The following is a 23,040-nucleotide window of genomic DNA, read 5'->3' as shown; positions in this document are numbered from 1 at the left end:
CCAGTTATGTGCTTTAAATATCAAGTCCTCTGTCGCCACCTGTTGAGCTTTTACTTTCTTTTGTTCTTGTGTTAAACTCACAGCAGCTCTGTCTGTCACAATCTTCAAACTTGCTGTTTCCTCAGCAGCAGAGAAACAGGAAGAGGAGCTTCTGACCTACATGATATTTGAAAAGCAGTCTGATGTTCAGACAGTCAGCAGCCAGACATCATGGAGGTCACAGCTCTCTGCATCAGACTGAGTGAGTAAATGTCTAATGTTCACAGAAATATATTGATTCAATCTTTGTGAAAGAAACAACACGGGGACCTGAATAACAATAAGTATTATAGAGATTTGAAATCTCACTGATGGAGCAACTATTACAGACATTTACATGTTACAGTTATGTTCTGTAACATGTGATACAGTAACAGTTCTCTTGTTTCTCCAGTGAGGCTTGTGATGTTCATGCTGGTCGCACAAGTTGACTTCAGTTATTCTCAAAAAGCTGGTAACTAACTTTACAATTTTATGTGTATTTGGTTTCATTTTTAGAAACAACGTCTTGACATATTCTGCATCCCAAGTGATAATACCTAAATACTATCTAAGAAAATAGTATACTGCTAATGAAGCAAAAGGAAAAGACAAAATTAGCATGTTTGCCCAAATTCAACTCAAATAAAAAAAAAATAGAAGATTTTTTTTAATGTAATGTATGTGAATTTTCTTTCTGTGTCTCTGTATTGGATGCAGCTTTTCCTCAGGTTGTTCCAAACAGACAGCAGCACTTTCAACATGAGTCCCTTGTGGTCAGCTGTGAGGGGCTGGAGGGGCTGACTGGATGGAGAGTGATGAAGAGGATCAAAGGAGGAGCTCAAACATGTGCTACCGACTGGTCCAAATCCACAGGACCCTGTGAAAGAAAAGATGCCTATCCAGCACTTGACAGTGGAGAATACTGGTGTGAAATTGGAGCAAAGACCAGTAACACTGTCAACATCACTGTGACTGGTATGCAAACACTAAGAACACAAGGCCATCACATGTTTAGTCTGTGAGCATCTCAGTTTGAAGATTCATTTAATTATTTATGTGTTGATGCATTACTGTGTTAAATAAAACATTACCTAGTAAACTATTAAAACCAGGAATCCTCTGCCACATTAGCCAGCTTTATTCAGTGACATTTTAAATATTCATGTTTTTAAAATACGTGTTCAGATGGTCCAGTGATCCTGGAGAGTCCGGTCCATCCTGTGATGGAGGGAGAAGCTACGACTCTGAGCTGCAGAGAGAAGCAGGCGTCCCCCAACCTCACAGCTGAATTCTTTAAAGATGGCCACTTGATGGAGAGAAGCTCGACAGAAAATGTGAACATCCTCAGTGTTTCCAAGTCTAATGAAGGACTCTACAAGTGCAGAATCCCTGGAGCTGGAGAATCACCAGGGAGCTGGCTGACTGTCAGAGGTGAGACGTAGCAGCGTTTAAAAATAAATCTATTGATGCTGAGTACCAAACCTACTTCAAGTTTTATGTTTTAAAGCTTGATAGAAGTATTACAAACAACTTGTAGGTCTCAGGATGTCTTATCATTTGAGTGGACTCAGTAAAAAGTATTATATTGATATCAAAAAGCATTATGTCTCATCTGCTGCTCATCCCATTATCTCTCCAACTACCGATGAAGAGCCTCATCACGGCCCTCGGCTCCTTCTGCTGCTCTGCATTGGTCTGGGTGTTTTCTTCGTGGCTTTGCTGCTGTTGGTGGGATTACTGCAATATAGGAAACGTCCAACAATCACCACAGGTACAGACAAGTGGACACCACTTCAATTACTGATGCAAAGTTTGCTAAAAGTCGGATCTTCGTTGTGACAATTGTGATAAAACACAATGTAGTTCTGCGTGTGTTAGAAATGTTAGCGTGGATGCTAATGCATGTTTACAATTTCTGATGGTTCTGGTGGCCAATTACGCTGTTCTCACTCATTTTATATTTTATTTCTTATTTTATTCAAACAGATTCCCCAACACGTCCTTCCTCATTCCAGTCTTCCTCTTCTCCTTCTCCTCAAACAGGTGAGGAACACCAACCTCCATTTATTTCAACACAACGAGATACTGTGTGTGTATTTTGTCACTATGCAAATGACCCCAGGTAGGAAGGTGGGCGGGGCTAATTACCCCAGCTTTCTATCTCCCTTACAATGTATTCAGTCCTAACATCTTTAGAGGACTTCCACCCATCCACACCCAGTAAGTGGGACATGTAAAGTAAGACCCTATAGAAACATCGCCAGGTTCTACAATTTCTGACCTGTAAAAAAGTGAATTCATGCCTTGTTTTCAGCATTTTATACCTCTGTAGTTCATTATCCACAGGCCTTCCAAAACACTCCAGTGAAAAAAAAAATTGAGGTATAAGTCCAGCTCCACTTAATTCCACTTATACATGAAGCCCTCAATAACCAGGAACCACATTATTCTGTGAATTCTTTGTCATTTTAGACCCCATTGTCATTCTGACATTGTCGTCTGTCCACCTTTACGTATATTATTCTGGGGCATTTCGGATGGTGTGAAGAATGGTGTCGCAGCCCAGTGACGTAAACAGAGGAAAAAAAGTTTTTGTAAAAAATGACAAATGTTTGTGTTTCATGCATGCACATTACACATGTGCACACTTCCAGGAAGGGTAGCACTGAGTTAAAAGTATGTCAAAAGCAACCACAGATTCAAAACCATGTTTCTGCCGTGACGTCTATGTCTAAACTATGTCAGTATGATAAAGAGTCCAAGGATTCAAGATCCACAAGCCAAACATGGGAGTTAAAACAAGTGTTGGTACACTAGAATAATATCAATCCGCTTGCTGATATTTTAATGTTTATAGGAATAGATTTATAGAATGTATGTAAATAAGCTTTTTTGCTTTGGCATACCTGTTATTCATAATGTGTTGTATTTGTATTATGTTTCAGTGTATGGACAGGTCAGTGTAGCTGCTCCGATCCAGGGAATATATGCTGTCGTCACAAAACTCAGTATGACGAAAGGTAATTAACTTGAGAAACAAAGACTTTAACATCTAAAAATGTAATATATTAGTATTCAAGTATTCAGTGACATTACTATGGTGTCACATCAAGAATATGGTGAGAGCCACTGAATTATTAATCTGACATTTATAGGCTGTTTTTGAGGGTTTGTTCATTTCTAAAGTTAAACTGTGTCTGCTATCGGAGGTTCAGGCCCGAGTGATAGTTAAAGCTTCTTACTTAGCTACGCAGACATAAACCACATGAGAAACCCACTGACAAAAAAAGGTGGACGGGCCCCTCAGTTCATAGCAGCTCTCATGTCGGCTGATCTTACGGTTATAAGGGAGGCTGTTTGAGTCAAGACGCCACCATGAAAATAGAACACCACAATGCATTTATTTTTATCAGGACAACAAGTGCTTTAAGGCACCCGGCAGCCTCATGTGTTGTGTGGGTAAGTGAATGCGTGGTCAGTATTTTATACAATGGGGCCAGTAATCAGAACACTCATACATCACAGTACATTTGGACCCTTATTTTCTTACAGGTTCATATTTTATCTGTATAACAGTCAATAACACAGAAGGACACAAAGTCCAAACTGTGATCAGATGAAATGGGGCAACAATGTGTAAAACATTAGTTTAGAATAGAAAAAGTACTCAAATTGGACTCTAATTAAAGCCTAATGAAGTATCTAACACACATATTAAGTTGGGCATCATCTGCATGATAATGATTTAAAAACACAATCAAAGTTGTGGTTGGTGCATTTAAAGAAAAGATATGTTTTTAGAAAAAGTGCCAATAATTGAGCCTTGTGGCGCCCTACATTGCAGCGTTAGGCTGGTTCTGACGTCTGGTTGCGTGTATTTAAACAATTGTTCAATCTTGTACTTTTGAATGTCTCAGGCTCTCTTTAAAATGGACTCAGTCAGATAATGACGAGTCCTTTTTGTTTATGCCTGTTTACACACATGAAGCCTGGGGAAGTCCACAATGATAAAGGTCACACTACTGAGCTGAACCTGTGGCAGAACAGTCCACTCAGCACTTTTATTATTACTGCCACTTGGTCACTTTAAGACTTTAAGATGGATAATTGTTGTCTTGTTGTGTGAGTATTGTTGTGTATGGTGTATGTTGTCAAATGTGCCAAAGCTTAAATTATACGTGTATTTCAATTTCATTCAAGTCAAAAATGTGTTTTGACTCTTGTCCTGCTTGAATGGCGGGTGACTAAAACACGTTTTATTCATCGGAGAGTAGAACGATAAATGACCTCAAACAATAATGTTAACCTTTCAAATCCATAGCTGTGCTTCATTCAGGACACTGAGGTCATGGAGAGTTTGAATCTGCATTTAATATTTGATGGACTGATTCATTTACTTTAAGCATCAGTATATTTTAATTGGGCTTCCCCTGTCGTCCATAATGTCTGACCAATGCTAGAATGATATCAAGAGACTTCAAAGCTATGTAGGGTCGTATAGATTTCAGCTTTCAAGTAAATGAAAAATGTTGAAACGTAGTTTCTCTCCAAAACAGAACCAAGAGGATCCAGTCATTGCACCATACTTGCAGGTACCAACCCACTTTTAACAGAAGAGGATCCCTTCTATTATACGATTGATTAGGCAAGACTGACTTTGCTCTATTTTCTGTCTAGAAACAGGCTTGTAAGCGTCCTAATTGTTCTGAACTTCTAAACGGAAGATTTTTCAATCAGCACAAACAAGCGTGTAAATGTTTTGAACATACTGACAGCTTCATCCTTCCCCCGGTGTATCTTACAGGTTACTGAGAGCAGAGACTCCTGACTGAAGAAGGAAGAGATTTAAACCTGTGCAGGTCCGACGACCACACAGAGCTGTTGAATTAATGCATTTCGTAAAATGTCGACCAAATTATTTTTAAACTGTTACATTTCCAATCACCCCCATTGCAGAATTAAAGTTTTATAATTTTCTTCAAAACAAAACTGTTTTCAAATTGTTGTGTTTAGTTGTCTATGTTCATGATAAAAGACAATATTTCTGTGCTTAAACAATAGATATCGCTGGTTTGTAGAGAGAGAAAATGTATTCTTAATTAATGACAATGGGAAGTTTCTTTATCATCATCTGAGGGCTTCAGCTAGTTCACAGCATCAGTGTCTGAAGCAGCTACAAGAACACAGCTGCTGTAGAATAATAATAATAATAATAATAATAATAATAATAATAATAATAATAATAATAATAATACACTGACTGTGGTCAGTTTAGTAACATAATTACATCCGTTTGACCTGAAACAAATATAAACACACGTGACAAATGATAGCATCACTTCTAAAGCATGAACCAAACTGTTTTAGCTTTTCTTGTCAATATTCGATAACTTAACGCAACATTAGCTTCAGAAAGAAATAAAATTAATTTGAATTTAAGTTGATTAAGTGCCTCCATTTCTACAAAATTAAGACAAGATTAATTATTTATATCAACTTCTATTAGATAAGCATCTCAAATGATAACACAAAGTATGATTTAATGGAAAACCAGATATGTGCTCAGTTTCACCAAATGTCTAATAAAATGATTGTAGATTTGTATTAAGTAAAGCTTACAGTCTCTCAATGTACGTTGTACTTTGGATCCTTAATGAGCTGTTAATAGATTCAAATCTATGTATTACATTGTTGTGCATATTCTTAACAAATGATAAAATATCTTGTGGGAAAGCTGTGACAAACGTGGTTGAAGACAGTATGTTTTATTTATGAACACAGTAAATATTGTATTGATATAAAAAATGAAAACGGCTGTTAAGTCCTCATCTGATCTCTGCAGCTAACTCAAAGCATCAGTGGCTGTTTTATAACAGTTAAACCACATTGTTCTTATAAACAGCTTCCTCAGACAGAGCTGCAGATTTAAAATACACACTGTGGTCACACTGTGGTCACACTGTGGTCACACTGTGGTCACACTGTGGTCACCAGCTGAAAAGACTTCAGAAAACACACCGAGTCTACAGCGTATATAAATATATGAAAGCACAAATGACTTTACAATGACCAGTTCATGATAAAAAAAAATACACGACATACGTGAATGATACGCAAGTTATTTACATACACATGGACATTTAAAAGTCATGGCCTTTAACATCAGTAAAACATCACAGTGTGTGTGTGTGTGTGTGTGTGTGTGTGTGTGTGTGTGTGTGTGTGTGTGTGTGTGTGTGTGTGTGTGCAGAGGCTTCTGAGAAAACACTCACATGTAATATTAAAAGAAAAAAAGGGTATTTACAAAAGATTAAACCGACCTTAACATTAAGTTTTCATTCAAACCATAAAAATACAATCTGGGAGTCTTTAGGATCTTTTACTAATAATCATGAATATCAACCTCATGGTGGTGCCAGAGGAAAAGTCAGGGTTAGTTTTGTTCTCTGGCAAACATTGATGTCAGTACTTAATAACAATACTTTTTGAAATGTTTCAGTCTGGACCAAAGTGGTGGACACACACACACACACACACACACACACACACACATTGGATGCACTACTCCTTGTCTGCCCCCTGCAGTACATCATTCACAGTGCATCAAAAACATTTTGTCCCACAAAGAAATGTATTTTATATACTTCAATTCAAAAGGTCTAGTTAGATACTGACCGTTAACTGTATCGTATAAAGACCGTGATACAATGTGCCTGTACCAGTCAAAAGACAATATGGTCATGATAGAATTTTATATGTTTTTTTAGAGGAAGTGAGACTTGACGCTCTGAGGTCATTTTACTGCACATCTTTTTATGGCACATTTCACAATCCAGATGTGATCCAAATGCTCAGAGATGCTGTAGTCACTCTGCAGAGCGTTTGTCACAGTCATTATGAAAGTGGATTGTGAAATGTTCATGACACGTTGCAGACAGTTTCCCTTTGACGTCTGGGAATCTTTAGTCTTGATACAGTCACATGACACACCTGCTTCTAGGCCTCGTGGTCAGGACACACGATAAGAGCAGCAAGTCATGGGTTTGATTCTCTCGGCCGGACAGTTTACTGCATGTCATTCCTCTACTGTCTTTCCCACATGTCCACTCTCTCTTTCAAATAAAGACATAAAGTGCCCAAAAATCATCTTTAACAAGGTTTGATCAACCTCATCACTCCATGGACACCATTGCTTGCCCTGTATTAAGCCTGCAGTGGATGACCTGATCAAATCATACTTTGCTGTTGAATATAGCATAATTGACGTCTGTGGTGTGATGAAGTTGATCAAAAGTTTCAGTGTGAAGCGACGTGGTTCCTTATAAACACGTAACCACGTGATTCACAAAACAATTGAATTATCTTTGATCAGTAATATTTGAAATCTAATTACAGATTACACTACATACCTTCTCAAATACACATGGTGTCTCCTTCTGAAGAGCAGCAGTATGGGAGGAGCCTCCTCTGATAAATACTGTGAACATAACTGTGAACGACAGCAAAGCTAATCCAAGATGACTCAATAGTTGAAATTATGTTGTTCATTTCCTCCTATCAGTTCATGTTTTGTGCAGAGTTCCCATAAGACAAGATGACATATATACACGATGATGATGATGATGGAGTATGTGTTTTTACTGATCATGGGACCTGTTGGCAGGGGGTGTAACCTGCCCCCCCCCTCCCCTCGATGTGAGTGGTTACAGATCATGATGGGATGGAGGAGACCTGGGGGTGTTTTTCTAGATCACCTGATTCTGATGTGCTGGTGTATAATAAGTACGAGGACCAAACTCACGATTTCAGGTTACTCTACAAGCAGATGCTGACGTTTAAACTCCTAAAAGGGTAAGAACCTGCAGTGTGTATATATACATTATGAATATATAATATTTACAGTGTACATTTGAAATACAGTATTTTATTCGGATTAGAATCTACATTGTATCACAGCTTGGTGACTTACAGGACTTTCTTCCCTCTTTCTCTTCATTCTCTTCATGTTGCCAAAGAGGGAAAGAAGAGACACTTCATCAGTGAGATGGATCTGCGTGAGGCAAAATGGAAATCAGGTAAGTCATAAAATCATTTAAACGTGAACTCTGATTGAAAGCCTTATTTTGCGATCATGCGAACACTTAATTATCGATGTGATCTGGTTTGTAGTGAATGGGCCGAGGCATTGAGTCAGCTCCATGATTTATTCCCTGTGATTCAGACCCATTGAAGATATCAGCGCTGTACTTCTGCTTTTTCATCACAAGTTTCATTCCACTGCTCACTGTATGTTGAACGGGGGAGAGGCACATTCTTTGCCGGACTTCATAAGAATGAATTTATCACAATGTCCAGAAACATTTGACTTTGCGAAAGAAGCTCCTGCCAGACAGAAACTTTATTGACTATTGGACTTATTCTGAGTCCGTCTTCATGACAGCCTCAGGTACGTGTCTGTTTATGCCATGAGGAGAAAGTAAAGCCTTTCACATCTAGTTGCTTTAGCTCTAGAAAACTCTTTCACACTACAACCAGGAAAAGTATGCTCAATGAAGAATCAATCAAGATTTAAAATATCTTGATAAAAGTTCCCTATTTGGATGTGCTTCTCTCTCTCTTTGTGTTTCCAGCTGCTGTCAGCGTGCTGCTGTTCATTCTCTACCTCAGCAACACGGCTGCTGCTGTCAGCCTGAAGGAACATCTGGCTGACTGTCTGAAGGACAATGACTACGAGGAGCTTCTGCACACGGTGAAGACCGGCCTCCCTCACACGAATACATCTCATCGTGTGGTTATCGTCGGAGCTGGCATCGCTGGACTGACGGCTGCCAAGCTCCTGCAAGACGCAGGACACCAGGTACATGCAACAGCATGACACTTTAGAGCTTCACAAATATTAGCAACAATGTTGACAGTAGTAGCAATATTCATAGTAGTCGTTTCATAGTACTCGTGGTATCAGCAATAGCTGGAGTTGTAGTTGTATTAATCTGTTCTGACCTATAGGTGACCATAATAGAGGCTAGTGGTCGCGTTGGAGGACGAGTCGAGACCTACAGGAATGAAAGAGAGGGCTGGTATGCTGAACTGGGAGCCATGAGGATCCCAAGTTTTCATCGGTAAGATTGTATTTTTTGAGTTGAGCATTTACATACATTTGATAGAATCTAAAGGCCCTGAAATGAATAGATAAGCTATTGTAAAGGTCATTCAATTGGCACAGTAGAACTGACTCGAAGTTGTTTATTTTTGCCAGGAAGTTATACGGTGCTTCAAAATATGACTTTTGTTGGTTGCACTAAAATCAGAAAGAAATGTCATTGGTTGCCTACACATGAAGTGTGTCAGAGGGCTCTTCATTAATTTACTGTCTTTGCTTCACATCGTAAAAATACATTGCAGAAACTGTGCCACTATCACCTCTTCTGTTAACAGAATCGTCCACTGGTTTGCTGAAAAGCTGGACGTCAAGCTGAATGAATTCATCATGTATGACCCCAACAGCTTTTACTTTGTCAATGGGTTGCTGAAGAGGACGGACACAGTGAGACAAAACCCTGACATCTTCAAATACAACGTTAGTGAAAGTGAGAAAGGGAAATCAGCCGACGATCTGCTACAACAAGCTTTGCAGAAGGTAAGACAGAGGAAAAGAAGGAGAGATGGAAAAAAGTCTCACAAATTCACACATCCTTGGAGAGTAGTTGGCAAAGGACATTTGCATCACTAACCAGACAATTAGTTAACATACAAACACAACATTCAAGCAAATCTATTCGTCTCTTTTGGAGAGGAGTTCATCATCGGCATAGAAGAGTTTGTATAAAACATGGTGCAACATAGCTGTTATGATAGCCTCATCCATTTTGGACCTTCCGAGTGCAGATGCCGATATACTTTTCCTTCCCAAGCAAGTTGACTAATTGCAGAGTTTAGTTTAGTTTTACCAAGATATTGTATTTAACGGACACAATTGCATTGCTGCGAGGTCGCTTCGTAATCCTTTGGTTTGTGGGCTCCAACCTCCAAGAACTCCCATCGGTTTGCTTTTTGAGTTACACATTCATGGTTCATTATAGATATAGAAATCAAAGCTCACTTTGTGAATACTCATGGATACACCATCAGCTCAACAGATGATTCAACTGACTTCATCAATGCAGGTGATTTTTTTCTGTTTGTTTGTAGGTCAAAAATGAAGTGGAGGCTCATGGTTGCAGGGCTGCACTGATGAAATATGAACGTTATTCTGTGAAGGTAAAACACAATGTGATGTCAACAAATCTTGTAAAATTAGAACACATTAGGACACTGTGTTGGGTATCTGAATAATGGGAATCACTAATAATATTTTAGTGTTTTACTAATAGCATCAATTAGGTGTGCCATTTCCGATGGTTCACCATTTGAAACAGATTGCTCAAACCTCCCACCACCTATATCAGTGTAAATTAAATGAATGCTTGATTCTTGATGTTTGAAAATCTGACAAGTGGAAAAACATTTGATCAAATATGTTTGTTTTAATAAATGCTTTTTATTCTCTTGCTAAGCCTGATTTCACAAAAAAAACGTTGTAACTGTGTTTATTTCACAGGACTATCTGAGAGAAGAAGGAGGTCTGAGTTCAGAAGCAGTGAGGATGATTGGAGACCTGCTTAATGAACAGAGCCTCATGTACACTGCGCTGAGTGAGATGATCTATGACCAGACTGACATCAGTGACGACATAAAGTGAGGACCGACATCCCACACTGCCAGCTATTCAACATGTGAAAACGTTTGCACAGTAGAGCTCAATAATATTAAACCACGAGCCAGAAAAAGTGACGAAAATCAAAACGTTGTCATGAAAGGTCTGGATGTTGTACACCTCTTTGCAGATGACACCGTTTCAGATATATTTGTCTTCAAAGATTAGTTTTTCACTTCATCCACACAATAGGAATCGTTGGGTTGTGTTTCTGGCCACCTATCAAATATACGTCCAATATTAACTTACATTGCTATGCTTTGGTTTTCACCAAATTACTGCATCATAAATATATATATACTGTACAAACCTTTGCTTAAAGCATACGGACTCATTGCAAATCTCTCTCTTCTAGAATGCATTCGATAAGAGAATCTATTTGTCTTTTTGTTTTTAAGGTACTCAGAAGTGACTGGTGGGTCGGACCTTCTCCCCAAAGCTTTCCTTAATGTCCTCAATGTCCCTATTCTCCTCAACTCTAAGGTCAAACGCATCAGTCAGTCAGATAAAGGTGTAACTGTTTCGTATCAGACAGGCCAACAGTTGATGAATCTTTCTGCTGACATGGTTCTGGTAACAACCACAACCAAAGCAGCCCTTTTCATGGACTTTGAGCCAGCTCTCTCCAGTAACAAGATGGAGGCACTGAGGGCAGCCCACTATGACAGCTCCACTAAAATCATCCTCACCTTCAGCGAGAGGTTCTGGGAAAAGGACGGCATCCGAGGGGGAAAGAGCATCACTGACGGGCCCTCACGTTACATCTACTACCCCAGCCACAGCTTCCCAACAAATAAGAACATCGGCGTCCTCCTGGCTTCCTACACCTGGTCTGACGACTCCCTCCTCTTCTTAGGTGCCAGCGATGAAGACCTGAAAGAACTGGCTCTGAGAGATTTGGCAAAGATCCATGGTGAGCATGTCAGGTCTCTCTGCACAGGGGTGGTGGTGAAGAAGTGGAGCATGGATCCTTATAGCTTGGGCGCCTTCGCTCTCTTCACACCGTACCAACATTTAGAGTATGCTACAGAGCTCTTCAGAAGTGAAGGCAGGGTGCACTTTGCTGGTGAGCACACAGCCTTCCCTCACGCTTGGATCGAGACATCTATGAAATCTGCAATCAGGGCTGCTGGGAATATTAACAAAGTGACCGTCTTGAATTCAAAAAACGCTAAATATCCACCACGAGATGAACTCTAGGTTCTGGATGACCGAGTCTCAGTAACTGTGTACTATGGTATTCATAAAAAGAACACAAAAAAGTGCAACATATCTAGCTAATGCCACAGAAATGTACTGTATGTTGAAACGTGTCTGTCATAGAATGAAATTTGTTTCATAGTATACAAATACAAATAGATCAATTTCATTAAGATTGAAAACAATCCCCCAAAAAACTTTATTTGAATATACATTTAATCATGAACCTTCCCATCCAGCCAATCCTAGCTCACATTGCCAGGATGCCACTTTATCACTGACACATAGAAATCCATTTACGTTCATATAGAGTCAGCAATTAACGTAGCCTGTATGTCTTTAGCCTGTGGGAACACACCAAGCACGAAAGAACCCAACCAGCCATTGGAGTTGAACCCTGGACCTTCAAAGTGTCACTTAAGTAATACAATTATTTTCCTCCTCATTATCTTTCTACACCAACACTTCTGTATTATACATAATCAATCAGGGGACCCAGGTGTGCTTGTCACATGGTACATACTGTATGTTTGTGATTCACAGAAATAAAAATAAAACAAATGGTCCATGCAGTACTTTATTTGTATGTCTAATGACGAATGTACCCGTCACATTACAAATGTGATCATTTTAACTGATTTTCATGTGGATGCTCGGTAACACTACTAAGTGACTATTGTTGCAATAATATGTTCATATAATTTAACAATTAAAGGTTGTTTGGTCAAGTCTGTATCACGAGCTCGGCTGTTTGGACTTTGCTGTGTCTCCAGACACTTCTCACTTGCCCCAGGCTCATGCATTTCTGAGGAACACTCCAGACCTGCCATTCCCCATCCATCCACCAGATGCCCCTCGGAACCACCCGGTCACAGTCACCTGACTCTTACATCCAACTGCTCACCTGTTCGTCATTCCCCAATTACCCCCCCCCCCTACAGTATTTATACCAGCCCATCTCCACCTGCTCCTGACCACATTGTCAATATTCCTTCCTGCCTTTGCGTTCTGTCCCATTCTTGTTAACCTGTGGTTTCTCACCTGCTTCTGTCTGGATGTGCTCCCTTCACGTGCGAGCTTATGTATCATGATCACTAAACTTTTGCTGTCTGCCCAGGGTGCATTTGGGTCATTTTCCTTGATGCCTACCTGACCGTTTGTCAGTACTACTCCCACTTAGAGCGGCAGAAGATGGAGCTTTCAACCGTTACTTTTCGTGAACAATTTGATCTGTTTATCTCTTACTTGTGGCTCGTTATTTTAAATGTTTATCCTTTCCTGGCTTACTACTATGACTACTTCTACCAATACCTTTATACAATATGTTTTGATATTGTGATGTAATACCTTGGAAAGTACTTGACTAACCCAGTTTAACATACATTGCGGTTGTGAGAATGACAGAGGTGGTTAGCAAATAAGATCTCAGATGAATGCTCCGATTAAAAAGTCCTTGTTGCACTTCCTCAATCAGTTGCTTTTCTGGTAAAGTTCCCATAAAAACGGCCTCCTCCTCTGATGATGCTCAAGTTGGTTGAATATGAAACTGAAAACCAAACCCTGATGGTAGACAGAAGACAGTCATGCCCTTTGTGGTCAGCCTGGTCAGATGAGAGAAAAATTCCAGCATTGAGACAATTTACTGCATATAAGAGATGATAACTTCACATCGCGTCACTCTAACATCTGCTTTGCTTGTTTAAGATCCACAAAAGGTAGGAACCCTTTCATCTTAAAATAAACTCTTTTTATAATCTTACTACGAATATATCAGCATAAGAAATGATCTGTTTGTTTTTCTTCTAAAAAGGTTCATTTGAGTTTAATTTATAACACATTACACTGACCCTGCATGGCAACAACACACAGCAACAACTTCTAATAGAATTGAACGAAAGTAAAAGATTAAAAGAAATATCAAAACATAAAACAGTGCAAATTAAAATAAATGTTGGTAGAAATATAATATATATATATATATATATATATATATATTATATTTAGGACAGCTACAGCACAAAGGAATCATTCATGTAAAACAGAAACATACTTAAAATACAAAGAATTAGAAGATGATAAACACACAAACTTCAACACAGTAACTGCTGTTACTGGATCGATGCATCTGCAGCTGCATCCATTCAACAGATGCAAGAACCATGAACGTGTAAACGAAAGTGAAACTTAATTCTGTCTGCTCTGTCTGTGGTCTCACTGTTTAGCTTAGTTTTTTCCTGTGAACGTCTCCGGTGACTGAGACTAAGCTCCGCCCCCCCCCCCCCCCTTTTATTTCTGTTTCTATTCATTTGTCACCAAAGACGGAAAGGAAACAAGCTTCCAGACTGAGATGGATCCACAAGTGGTGAAATGGAAATTATGTGAGTATTGTGTTTTCTTTTATTTAGACAAAGTATTGTCTAAATAATCATAATCAGAACTGTTTACTGCCAAGTACGTTGCACATACAAGCAGTTTGACTGGGTGACTGGTGCTTAACAATGAACTCAGAGCAACAGTATGTGACATCATTTAAGAATGGAAAACTATTAAATGGTAAACAAACAAGTAACTGTGTTAAAACAAGTGTATCATTAAAACGTCACGTGTGTATTGAAAGAGAAAAGATGTGTAAGTGTGTGTAACTGTAGGAAATTGTCCTGTGATGTAAGTGTGTGAGTCAGTGGGGAATAGTTTATAATTCCTTAAATAGAAAGCAGATTAAATATCTGAACTAAGCAATCAGACTGCCTCTCGTCATGATGGCGTTCAATTTCAGTTTAAATGTTTTAGTCATTAGTCTTTGCTTTCAAATATGCGACGTATGTGTCATCGCTTCCTCGATGTGTTTGCTCCTCTGCAGTGTTTCAAATGAGTAAGTCTGCTGAACAGCAGCAAGGTTTCGTTTCCCTGCATGACGAATGAGGAGAGTCTTCACTGGACTTTAATATGCTGTGTGTCACATGCTGAGCAGATCAGCTGACATCAACACTTGACACTGTTATTCCATATTTCATCATAGAACAGAATAATCCAGACAGAGTAGCAGATGTCTGATCATATTAGGTCAGATTATAGATCATTATCAATGACCAAGATGGACTAAATGTTAAAAGAGTCTTATTTTACTCGGACCATTAAACTTAATAAATCCATTTTATCACCAAAAAAATATGATGAAATGGAGAAAAAGTGGTTTATTTTCTGTTGTAGTAGCAGAACTGGTGAAGAAAGAAGGATTTCTTTTCTCAGTTAAAGATCCAGAGATTTGAACGTGAAGTTTTCTGTTCAGTGATATAAAAGATAATATTTCCGGTATTTAAAATAAACGGTGATTTGGTACTACGCTGACACTTTTAGTTCATTATTTCCAATTAATTCAAGCATAACTTCAAAAGCAAAGAAGTGTAATTTATCTACAGAAAAGCGTTCAGTTTAGGATTTATGGAGAATGAATAATGAATAAATTCATCTTCTTGGGTTTAAATTGAGCTTCTTTACAAATAACACCGAAGTAAAACCATAACAAATAAATCAACATTGTTCCCCTTGAATAAAATATCAATCCTATCATCATCACAAAGCCCTGAAACACAAGTTAGAGCTTCACAGAGAGAGAGTGAGACCAGAGCTGTGGGTTTCTTTAGAAGAAGGAAAACCTTGTTTCTGTTTCGATTTCCCTCGAGCTCCGGACCGCCACACGTTTACTCTCACGGATTCCAAAAAGAGTCGAGTTCACATGTTCTGTAGCAGCAGACGGAGAGGACTGAACCCTGAAGAAGAGATTACAGCTAAAGACTCACCGATGTGGAGGAAACTTTGTAGTTCAAAGTGCAGTTTACAGACTTAAATGATAATGTTGTAAGCTTTCAGTTACTATTAGCAGGTGATTTAATGCAGACAATTGGTCTTGGAATCTTCACTTTATCACTTTTTTTGTGAGTTATTTGTTTTCAGTGTCTCACCTCAAATCAATGGTTCAACCTGACTTTGGCTTCAGTCTTTTGGCTGAATTAGATCTCCCAGGATTAAGCAAGGTCATGAAGCGTTTGTCTTTTCTCTCTTTGTGTTTCCAGCTGCTGTCAGCGTGCTGCTGTTCATTCTCTACCTCAGCAACACGGCTGCTGCTGTCAGCCTGAAGGAACATCTGGCTGACTGTCTGAAGGACAATGACTACGAGGAGCTTCTGCACACGGTGAAGACCGGCCTCCCTCACACGAATACATCTCATCGTGTGGTTATCGTCGGAGCCGGCATCGCCGGACTGACGGCTGCCAAGCTCCTGCAAGACGCAGGACACCAGGTACATGCAACATGATGACACCATCAAGCAACTTTCATGTTCCGTTGGCCACCAGGGGTCAGGAAAACATTTCTACAAGATGAAATGTGCAGCCACCACAAATCACAGGCTCACCAGCTCATATGCAAAAATCACTTTTTGTTCAACGTTACTGCAGCAATCCTAAGATGCACTACTTACAATTCTAAATCATAAGGTAGAACATGCACAGAGGGTAAATAAATGCACATTCTGTTCCACCTTCTTTGCTATAATTTCTGATACAAAAGGAAAACTAATTGTTCATTAAACCGCAAAACTGTGTAAGTGAGCCACTTTTAAGGAAATAGTTTGGATAGTTTTTGAAAGTGTGCTCGTATGAGGTTCCTCTCCACAGTCAGTGTATTACTACAGTAGATAGAGTTAAAACAGTCAATATCAGCTATATTTAGAATATCTTCACCTCTTTACCCTTCTGACGGGGAACTGAAGCCGTTATCTTTGCTCTCTTCAAAGATACTAGACTCCTTTGATAGAAACAGTAATTATACCGCTGCCTCCATCGTTTAGTTTCTCTTATTGTTTGACTTCTTTGAATCCAAACTAATCCTGAAAACACCAGTCAAACAATAACACAAACTAAGCGATGGATGCAGAGGTGGTTTCTTGTTTTCAAATCCGGAATCAGACACCTAGGGTTAAGCCCTTTATTTAACTGTCGTGACAAGGTGACCATATTGGAGTCCAGTGGTCGAGTTGGAGGACGAGTGGAGACCTACAGGAATGAAGAAGAGGGCTGGTATGCTGACCTGGGAGCCATGAGGATCCCAAGTACTCACCGGTGAGTGAAGCTGTGTCTTAAATGAGTGTTTGAACCTTTAGTCAGTTAAAAATGATCCTTGTTGGGTAGTTAGCATGAGCAGCATTACGTAACTACTAAAAGAAACTTGAGCATCATCAAAAAATGAATTTCCTCTTTTGTTTGTGCACAGTGTGGAAATGCCACAGTCATAAGCCTTCATAATGTCTTCAGAATGTAAAAGCTACATGCCAGCATCAAGTGTCTCATCTCTGCACAGCATCGTCCGCTGGTTTGCTAATAAACTGGAAGTGAAGCTGAATAAGTTCATCATGGAGGACATCAACACCTATTACCTGGTCCACGGGCTGCGGAAGAGGACGTACGCAGTGAAAGCGAATCCCGACATCCTGAAGTATAAACTTCCGAGAAGAGAGAGGGGGAGGTCAGCCGACCAACTGCTGCAGCGAGCTCTGCAGAAGGTACTTTGTGTTAGAGAGCAATGTAGTAAATGTTATAAGAGCTGTTTTTCTTTCCCTGTTGCTGAAACCTTTTGTTTTTTTCTAGAGTTTTAGAGGCTGAATGCAATGTTGTGTTGTTGAACTTTTATAGGTTATTAAAACAAAGCATCAATATATACACAAAAATATTTTATATCCTTTATATAACTGGATCTTTTCTGTAGGTGAAAGATGAAGTGGAGGCACATGGCTGCAGAGCTGCTCTACGGAAGTACGACCACTATTCTGTAAAGGTAAATCACAACGTGATCTCATGGAATTCCACAAAATGACATTCTGCTGCAGAAACAAATGACGTGAATGTTATGTTCCTCCAATGCAGATTGGACAAGGGTATGGGACAGTAGAGCATATTCTCAGCTGATCTAAGGTCACCTGAAAGACCGAATCATTTCAGATTACGCTTCAATAAGAGATTGAAATCGAAATGTAGAAAACATTTGCGTCTTGTTTCACAGGAGTATCTGAAAGAAGAAGGTGGCGTGAGTCCAGAAGCGGTGAGGATGATCGGAGACTTACTCAATGAACAGAGCCTCATGCACCTGGCGCTGACTGAGATGATCTACATCCAGAGCGACGTCAGCGACAGCACCACGTACGATTGGTTGATTTAACACATTTGTGCCTTCACGTTTGTCCCAAAAGATGTTTTGGGGAGAAGAGAGCACAAATGCCTCGAAGGCATTCAGGATGCTGCGCTCGTTTCCACCAAAGAGATCTCGCTCTCTCTTTTGTCAAATACCGACGGATAGACAGATACCGACACGCCGCACTTTCAACTAACTCCAACGTAAACCCACCAGCATCTTTATGAGACGGGCTGAACAAGTGGTTTTGTTGCTTAAACCTCCAGTGACAAGAAACTGTACATGTGGAAACTGACACGCCTCACCTGACACATCCAAAACTAACACTAGAGGGGAAGGTAGAGCATCTTAGTTTGAAGCCTAGGGCCACTGACCAAACATCAGTATTCGACGAGTTGGGAGTGAGAATGTGTTGTTGCGACAGAAGTTCAAATCTTGCCGACTTTACATACTTATGGTTGTGCCGAAGACAAAGGGACTAAAAATCTTTCCTTCTGTTTTGAAGGTACGACGAAGTGACCGGTGGGTCAGATCTCCTAACCAAGGCTTTTCTTTCTGTCCTTGACGTCCCCATCCTCCTCAACTCTAAGGTCAAACGTATCAGCCAATCAGATGAGGGTGTAATTGTATCCTATCAGACGAGCCACGAGACCTCTTTGACGGACCTTTCTGCTGACATTGTTTTGGTAACAACCACAGCCAAAGCAGCCCTCTTTATGGACTTTGATCCACCTCTCTCCATCAGAAAGATGGAAGTCCTGGGGGGGGTCCATTATGAAAGCTCCACTAAAATCCTCCTCACCTTTCGCAACAAGTTCTGGAAGGAGGACGGCATCCGAGGGGGAAAGAGCATCACTGACGGGCCCTCGCGTTACATCTACTACCCCAGCCACAGCTTCCCAACAAATAAGACCATCGGCGTCCTCCTGGCTTCCTACACCTGGTCTGACGACTCCCTCCTCTTCTTAGGTGCCAGCGATGAAGACCTGAAAGAACTGGCTCTGAGAGATTTGGCAAAGATCCATGGTGAGCATGTCAGGTCTCTCTGCACAGGGGTGGTGGTGAAGAGGTGGAGTATGGATCCTCACAGCTTAGGCGCCTTCGCTCTCTTCACACCGTACCAACATTTAGAGTACTCTGCAGAGCTCTTCAGAAGGGAAGGCAGGGTGCACTTTGCTGGTGAGCACACAGCCTTCCCTCACGCTTGGATCGAGACATCTATGAAATCAGCAATCAGGGCTGCTAGGAATATTAACCAAGAGTCAGCTAGAACTCAGCATGACGAGCTCTAGGCTTTTAAATCTAGCATTTTTGCTTGGTTGCTTTAGAAATGAGGCCCATCAGGATTGTCCAGCTCAACTCCACATGAAACTGGTGGATTTTCAGCACAGAAAACGGTTTAATGTTGTTTGGTGAAAGTAGAATCAGATGTAACTCACTTGAAATCAATAGTATGTGCACCACTTATGACACTCCAAGCTTGATGTTTGTGTCGATCGAATAGGTGCTAAATAACAAGAACCACTGCTATCTTTCCCCTCTACTTTAAATAGTTTTCAACTATTTAAGTTTTCAACTATTTAAAGTATTTTTCAAAGCGCAAAAGAATGTATAAAATGCCTCCAGCTGTAAATAGCAAGACTGCCCCGCCAGAAAGAGGTTACGCTGCACATTATTAAAGGGCAACAAGCACTCCACGATCTTTGTCAACCTCAACTGATGGCTTGTGGGCATTACAGTAACAATAATAACTTATTTTCAAACCTGACCTTCATAACTTATGACACTTAATTGTGAGAATCTGTAACCTTTTCACAAGTCACTCAGTGAGGACCAAATACAGGCAAAACAAAACTTTAAAAACCAAACCACAGCAAAAGGCTTTATTTATTTTCTCGACTGCATAAAAGGCAACAGCATTGACAAATGGTCATACAGAGAGAGACACTGTAATACACTGATGTGTAATTTAAGAGCATGACAATTAACATGACATGCAAAATAAGACATTTAAAAATAGGAAATGTGAAAAATGTAATAAAATATATGTATAACAAGATTTGGAAGTACAAGGTTTCCACCCCACAGCGACGATATGGTATTATTACATCAGCGATGTGTTTACTTAAGATTTTACACTTTAAAGAATTCTGTTTTGTATACAATTAGAATGTTAAGATATGTGTCATTTGTAAATTTAAGTTATTGAACTTGATGGCTGAATTATAAATTGTATAATTTGCGTGCACAAATTAACTAATTGTGAAAAATTGAATTTCTGTGTCGATGAAAATCGACCCCTGAACTCACGTCACTGTTCTTGAGGGAAGCTGCTGCAAACCTAGTAATTCTGGGCCACTATGATCACAATAAAAACCCGGAGGGACTACTGTATATGCAGACAATATAACTATATGCAAACAACTGTATGCAGACAATATAACTGTATGAAGATGATATAACTATGACGAAGCTATAACTGTATATGCAGATGATTAAACTCTATACGAGGACGATATTACCTGCTATATTTCCTTTGTTTTATCTAATATTAAGTCTAAACTTCTATAATAACTTTTTGTCTGAAATCCAATGTCTAATGTAATAAAGTCCCCTCTGATCCTGTCCAGTTGTTGTCTTTACTCATTACTTTAACAGCAGTTTTCCTTCTCTGTGTAGAAACAGCATCGGTAAAACCAAACTGCTGGGCAGAATAAACCAGTTTGCAGATGTCAGCACCAAACACCCGTCACTGTAGTTCAGCAGCTGTGAGTTGTCTAGAGCAACACAAACGAGAGAACCGGCAAACCACAACCACAGAACTGCCATTATGGCTGTGACTGTATGGAAAGCTCTCTGCTTTGACCGATCTACTCGCTCTCTTGCCCCGCCCACTTCCCCTGGCCCTGGACGAATCAGAACACAGAGAACGCAAAGGCTGCAGAAAGTTATGACAATTAAAGAGAAGACCAATGAGCAGAAAAATGGGATGATGGGAAGATCAGGGATGGACAGAACTGTTAAACCACCAAAGCACAGCAGCCAAACACATACAAGGCTGATATTTGGTATCTTGACCCCACCTGACTGTCTCATCCCCAGATAGGTGACGGGATGAACAGCAGCCAGGTATCGTTCCACACAGGTCAGGCTGTGAAAGCACATCTGTCCTAGGAAAACCATAGAAGACACATACATCCCCACTGTGGTCCCCTCTGAGAGACCAGCATACGCGCCACAAAAGGTGAATGCAACTCCAAAGGCGTAGATCAGCTCCATAGCAGCCATGTGGAAGGTGAAGATGTCAGAGTGCCTCGTTGTTGCAAAGGAGCGCTGCCGCCGCCATTGTTGGAAACCCAGGTAGAGGATGAGGATGGAGAGGGGGACGAGCAGCAATATCTTAGTGATGTTGAAGGCAGTGGAGATGAAAACTACAGCTTCGATGTCGGAGCAGTGGTAAGAGGAGAAGAGTTGACTGACTTATTGGTTCACATGATGTTGCTTTGATGAAAGAAAGTGTGAAAGTAATTAATTACGACAATGAGACAACAATCACCTTCATTTCTAAGATCATTAAAGTTAATCAACACTACAGCACATTGTTAGTCGTTCATTGCAGATATAATTTCTTTAATACTACAGATTATTTATTGTAGGGAGCTTTAATAACTGCGTGAAAGCTAAATCTGAACACAGTTGTCCAACATGGAACTCGCATTACAGAATTAATGAGTCTTTGACTATTTGACAGCCATTATTTTGTATATATAGACATGAATACAGTTCATTTCAACACAAAGCAGGTATTTAAGACCCTGGACTGTGTAATAAAGGACACCCACCTCGTCAGCAGAGTTTGTTTCTGATCTTCCTCACTGACTTCGTTCCTCTAGTAGCTGATCCGTACGTGTATCAATGCTGCTGGGTGTGAGTGTATTAAAGGCGCCCATGTGTCAAAGTGACAGACAGCAGCAGTGTGTTGTTTTGGTTTTTGCATGTTGTCACAGAAATGCTCACACAGATTCGTGTCACTTAATACTTTAAATTGCGGTAAGCAAATTTAGTTTTCACATTATTGCACAGTGAGGTCAGAGCGCAGGGTCAGCTGCTGATGAGCAGCACTGGTAGTGATCTCGTGTCTCCAGGATATTTTAGTAGTTTGTGTTATAACCTGTCTTAATGCAGGATATGTACATTTACAATTATGTCTTTATGTAAGATGAAACTCCACACAAAGCATTTGAATCTAAGTACATCCTATCCTTCATTTGATCAACCATGCTTTGACGGTGGGATGCAAGGAAAACCGGAGCAGCTTTTTTATTTCCCCCTTTCCTAAAGTCTCAGTTGTTGCCTTCCATTAAAATGATCTTTGAACCACTGTTATGAATATTTAATGTTGTAATTATTAAATTGTTTGTAATGGAACCACATCTCCTGCTCGTCAGTATAATGAACCCGAGTGCCTTCTGAATTCTTGATGCTGGGAGCACAACATATTCTTTAGGTGAAATTCCTGAGGTGGCGTTGTTGTGCTCTGACTAATCCTATTGGTTAATGTCCTCGTAAACTCTAACCACACCCGTCTCTAAATGTTACTGGGCAATAAAGTTCCCAATCAGGTTTCCTTTATACCAGTAAAGTAGAGTTTTACAGGGCTAGGCTGATTAATCAGTAGCGATGGAATAGCTGTGACAGTACACCACATACATTATCAACACAAACATAAAGGGCGTAACATGTGTTGTCACATTCATCTCTTACCCAATTGTAAAGGATCTGTAAGGGGGGGCATATACATTTGTTCTTTCACAAACTGGTGAGTTCACTCTCTCATTGCCTTAGCTCACCCCTGACATCAAACGCGTGTCCTGCTTCAG

The 23,040-nt window shown here is 40.0% G+C and overlaps 3 protein-coding genes across 3 annotated transcripts; all 3 read left to right on the top strand.

Moving 5' to 3' along the window:
• Positions 1 to 206: 206 nt before the first annotated feature.
• On the top strand, positions 207 to 4,666 carry LOC306714516 (uncharacterized protein; the record flags this gene model as incomplete). The annotated part of the gene is made up of 8 exons (XM_079184559.1): positions 207 to 241; positions 434 to 493; positions 739 to 996; positions 1,207 to 1,452; positions 1,673 to 1,792; positions 2,008 to 2,064; positions 2,967 to 3,041; positions 4,578 to 4,666. The coding sequence occupies exons 1-8, from the start codon at positions 211 to 213 to the stop codon at positions 4,664 to 4,666; spliced, it is 936 nt and encodes a 311-aa protein (XP_079040685.1). The 5' UTR covers positions 207 to 210.
• A 3,788-nt stretch (positions 4,667 to 8,454) lies between these two features.
• LOC306714515 (L-amino-acid oxidase-like) lies at positions 8,455 to 11,988 on the top strand (the record flags this gene model as incomplete). The annotated part of the gene is made up of 7 exons (XM_079184558.1): positions 8,455 to 8,467; positions 8,652 to 8,878; positions 9,028 to 9,140; positions 9,457 to 9,658; positions 10,210 to 10,278; positions 10,619 to 10,755; positions 11,173 to 11,988. The coding sequence occupies 7 exons, from the start codon at positions 8,455 to 8,457 to the stop codon at positions 11,972 to 11,974; spliced, it is 1,563 nt and encodes a 520-aa protein (XP_079040684.1). The 3' UTR covers positions 11,975 to 11,988.
• Positions 11,989 to 14,598: 2,610 nt separating this feature from the next.
• Positions 14,599 to 19,529, top strand: LOC306714514 (L-amino-acid oxidase-like; the record flags this gene model as incomplete). The annotated part of the gene is made up of 7 exons (XM_079184557.1): positions 14,599 to 14,602; positions 16,048 to 16,274; positions 16,982 to 17,094; positions 17,333 to 17,534; positions 17,738 to 17,806; positions 18,032 to 18,168; positions 18,666 to 19,529. 7 exons carry the CDS (start codon positions 14,599 to 14,601, stop codon positions 19,450 to 19,452), a joined length of 1,539 nt encoding a protein of 512 aa, XP_079040683.1. The 3' UTR covers positions 19,453 to 19,529.
• Between the last annotated feature and the right edge of the window lie 3,511 nt (positions 19,530 to 23,040).

This window comes from Pholis gunnellus, assembly GCF_910591455.1.
Source record: "Pholis gunnellus genome assembly, chromosome: 23".
Classification (NCBI taxonomy): domain Eukaryota; kingdom Metazoa; phylum Chordata; class Actinopteri; order Perciformes; family Pholidae; genus Pholis; species Pholis gunnellus.
The sequence above is the reverse complement of the archived record's forward strand: the minus strand, read 5'-3'. Positions and strand labels throughout refer to the sequence as shown.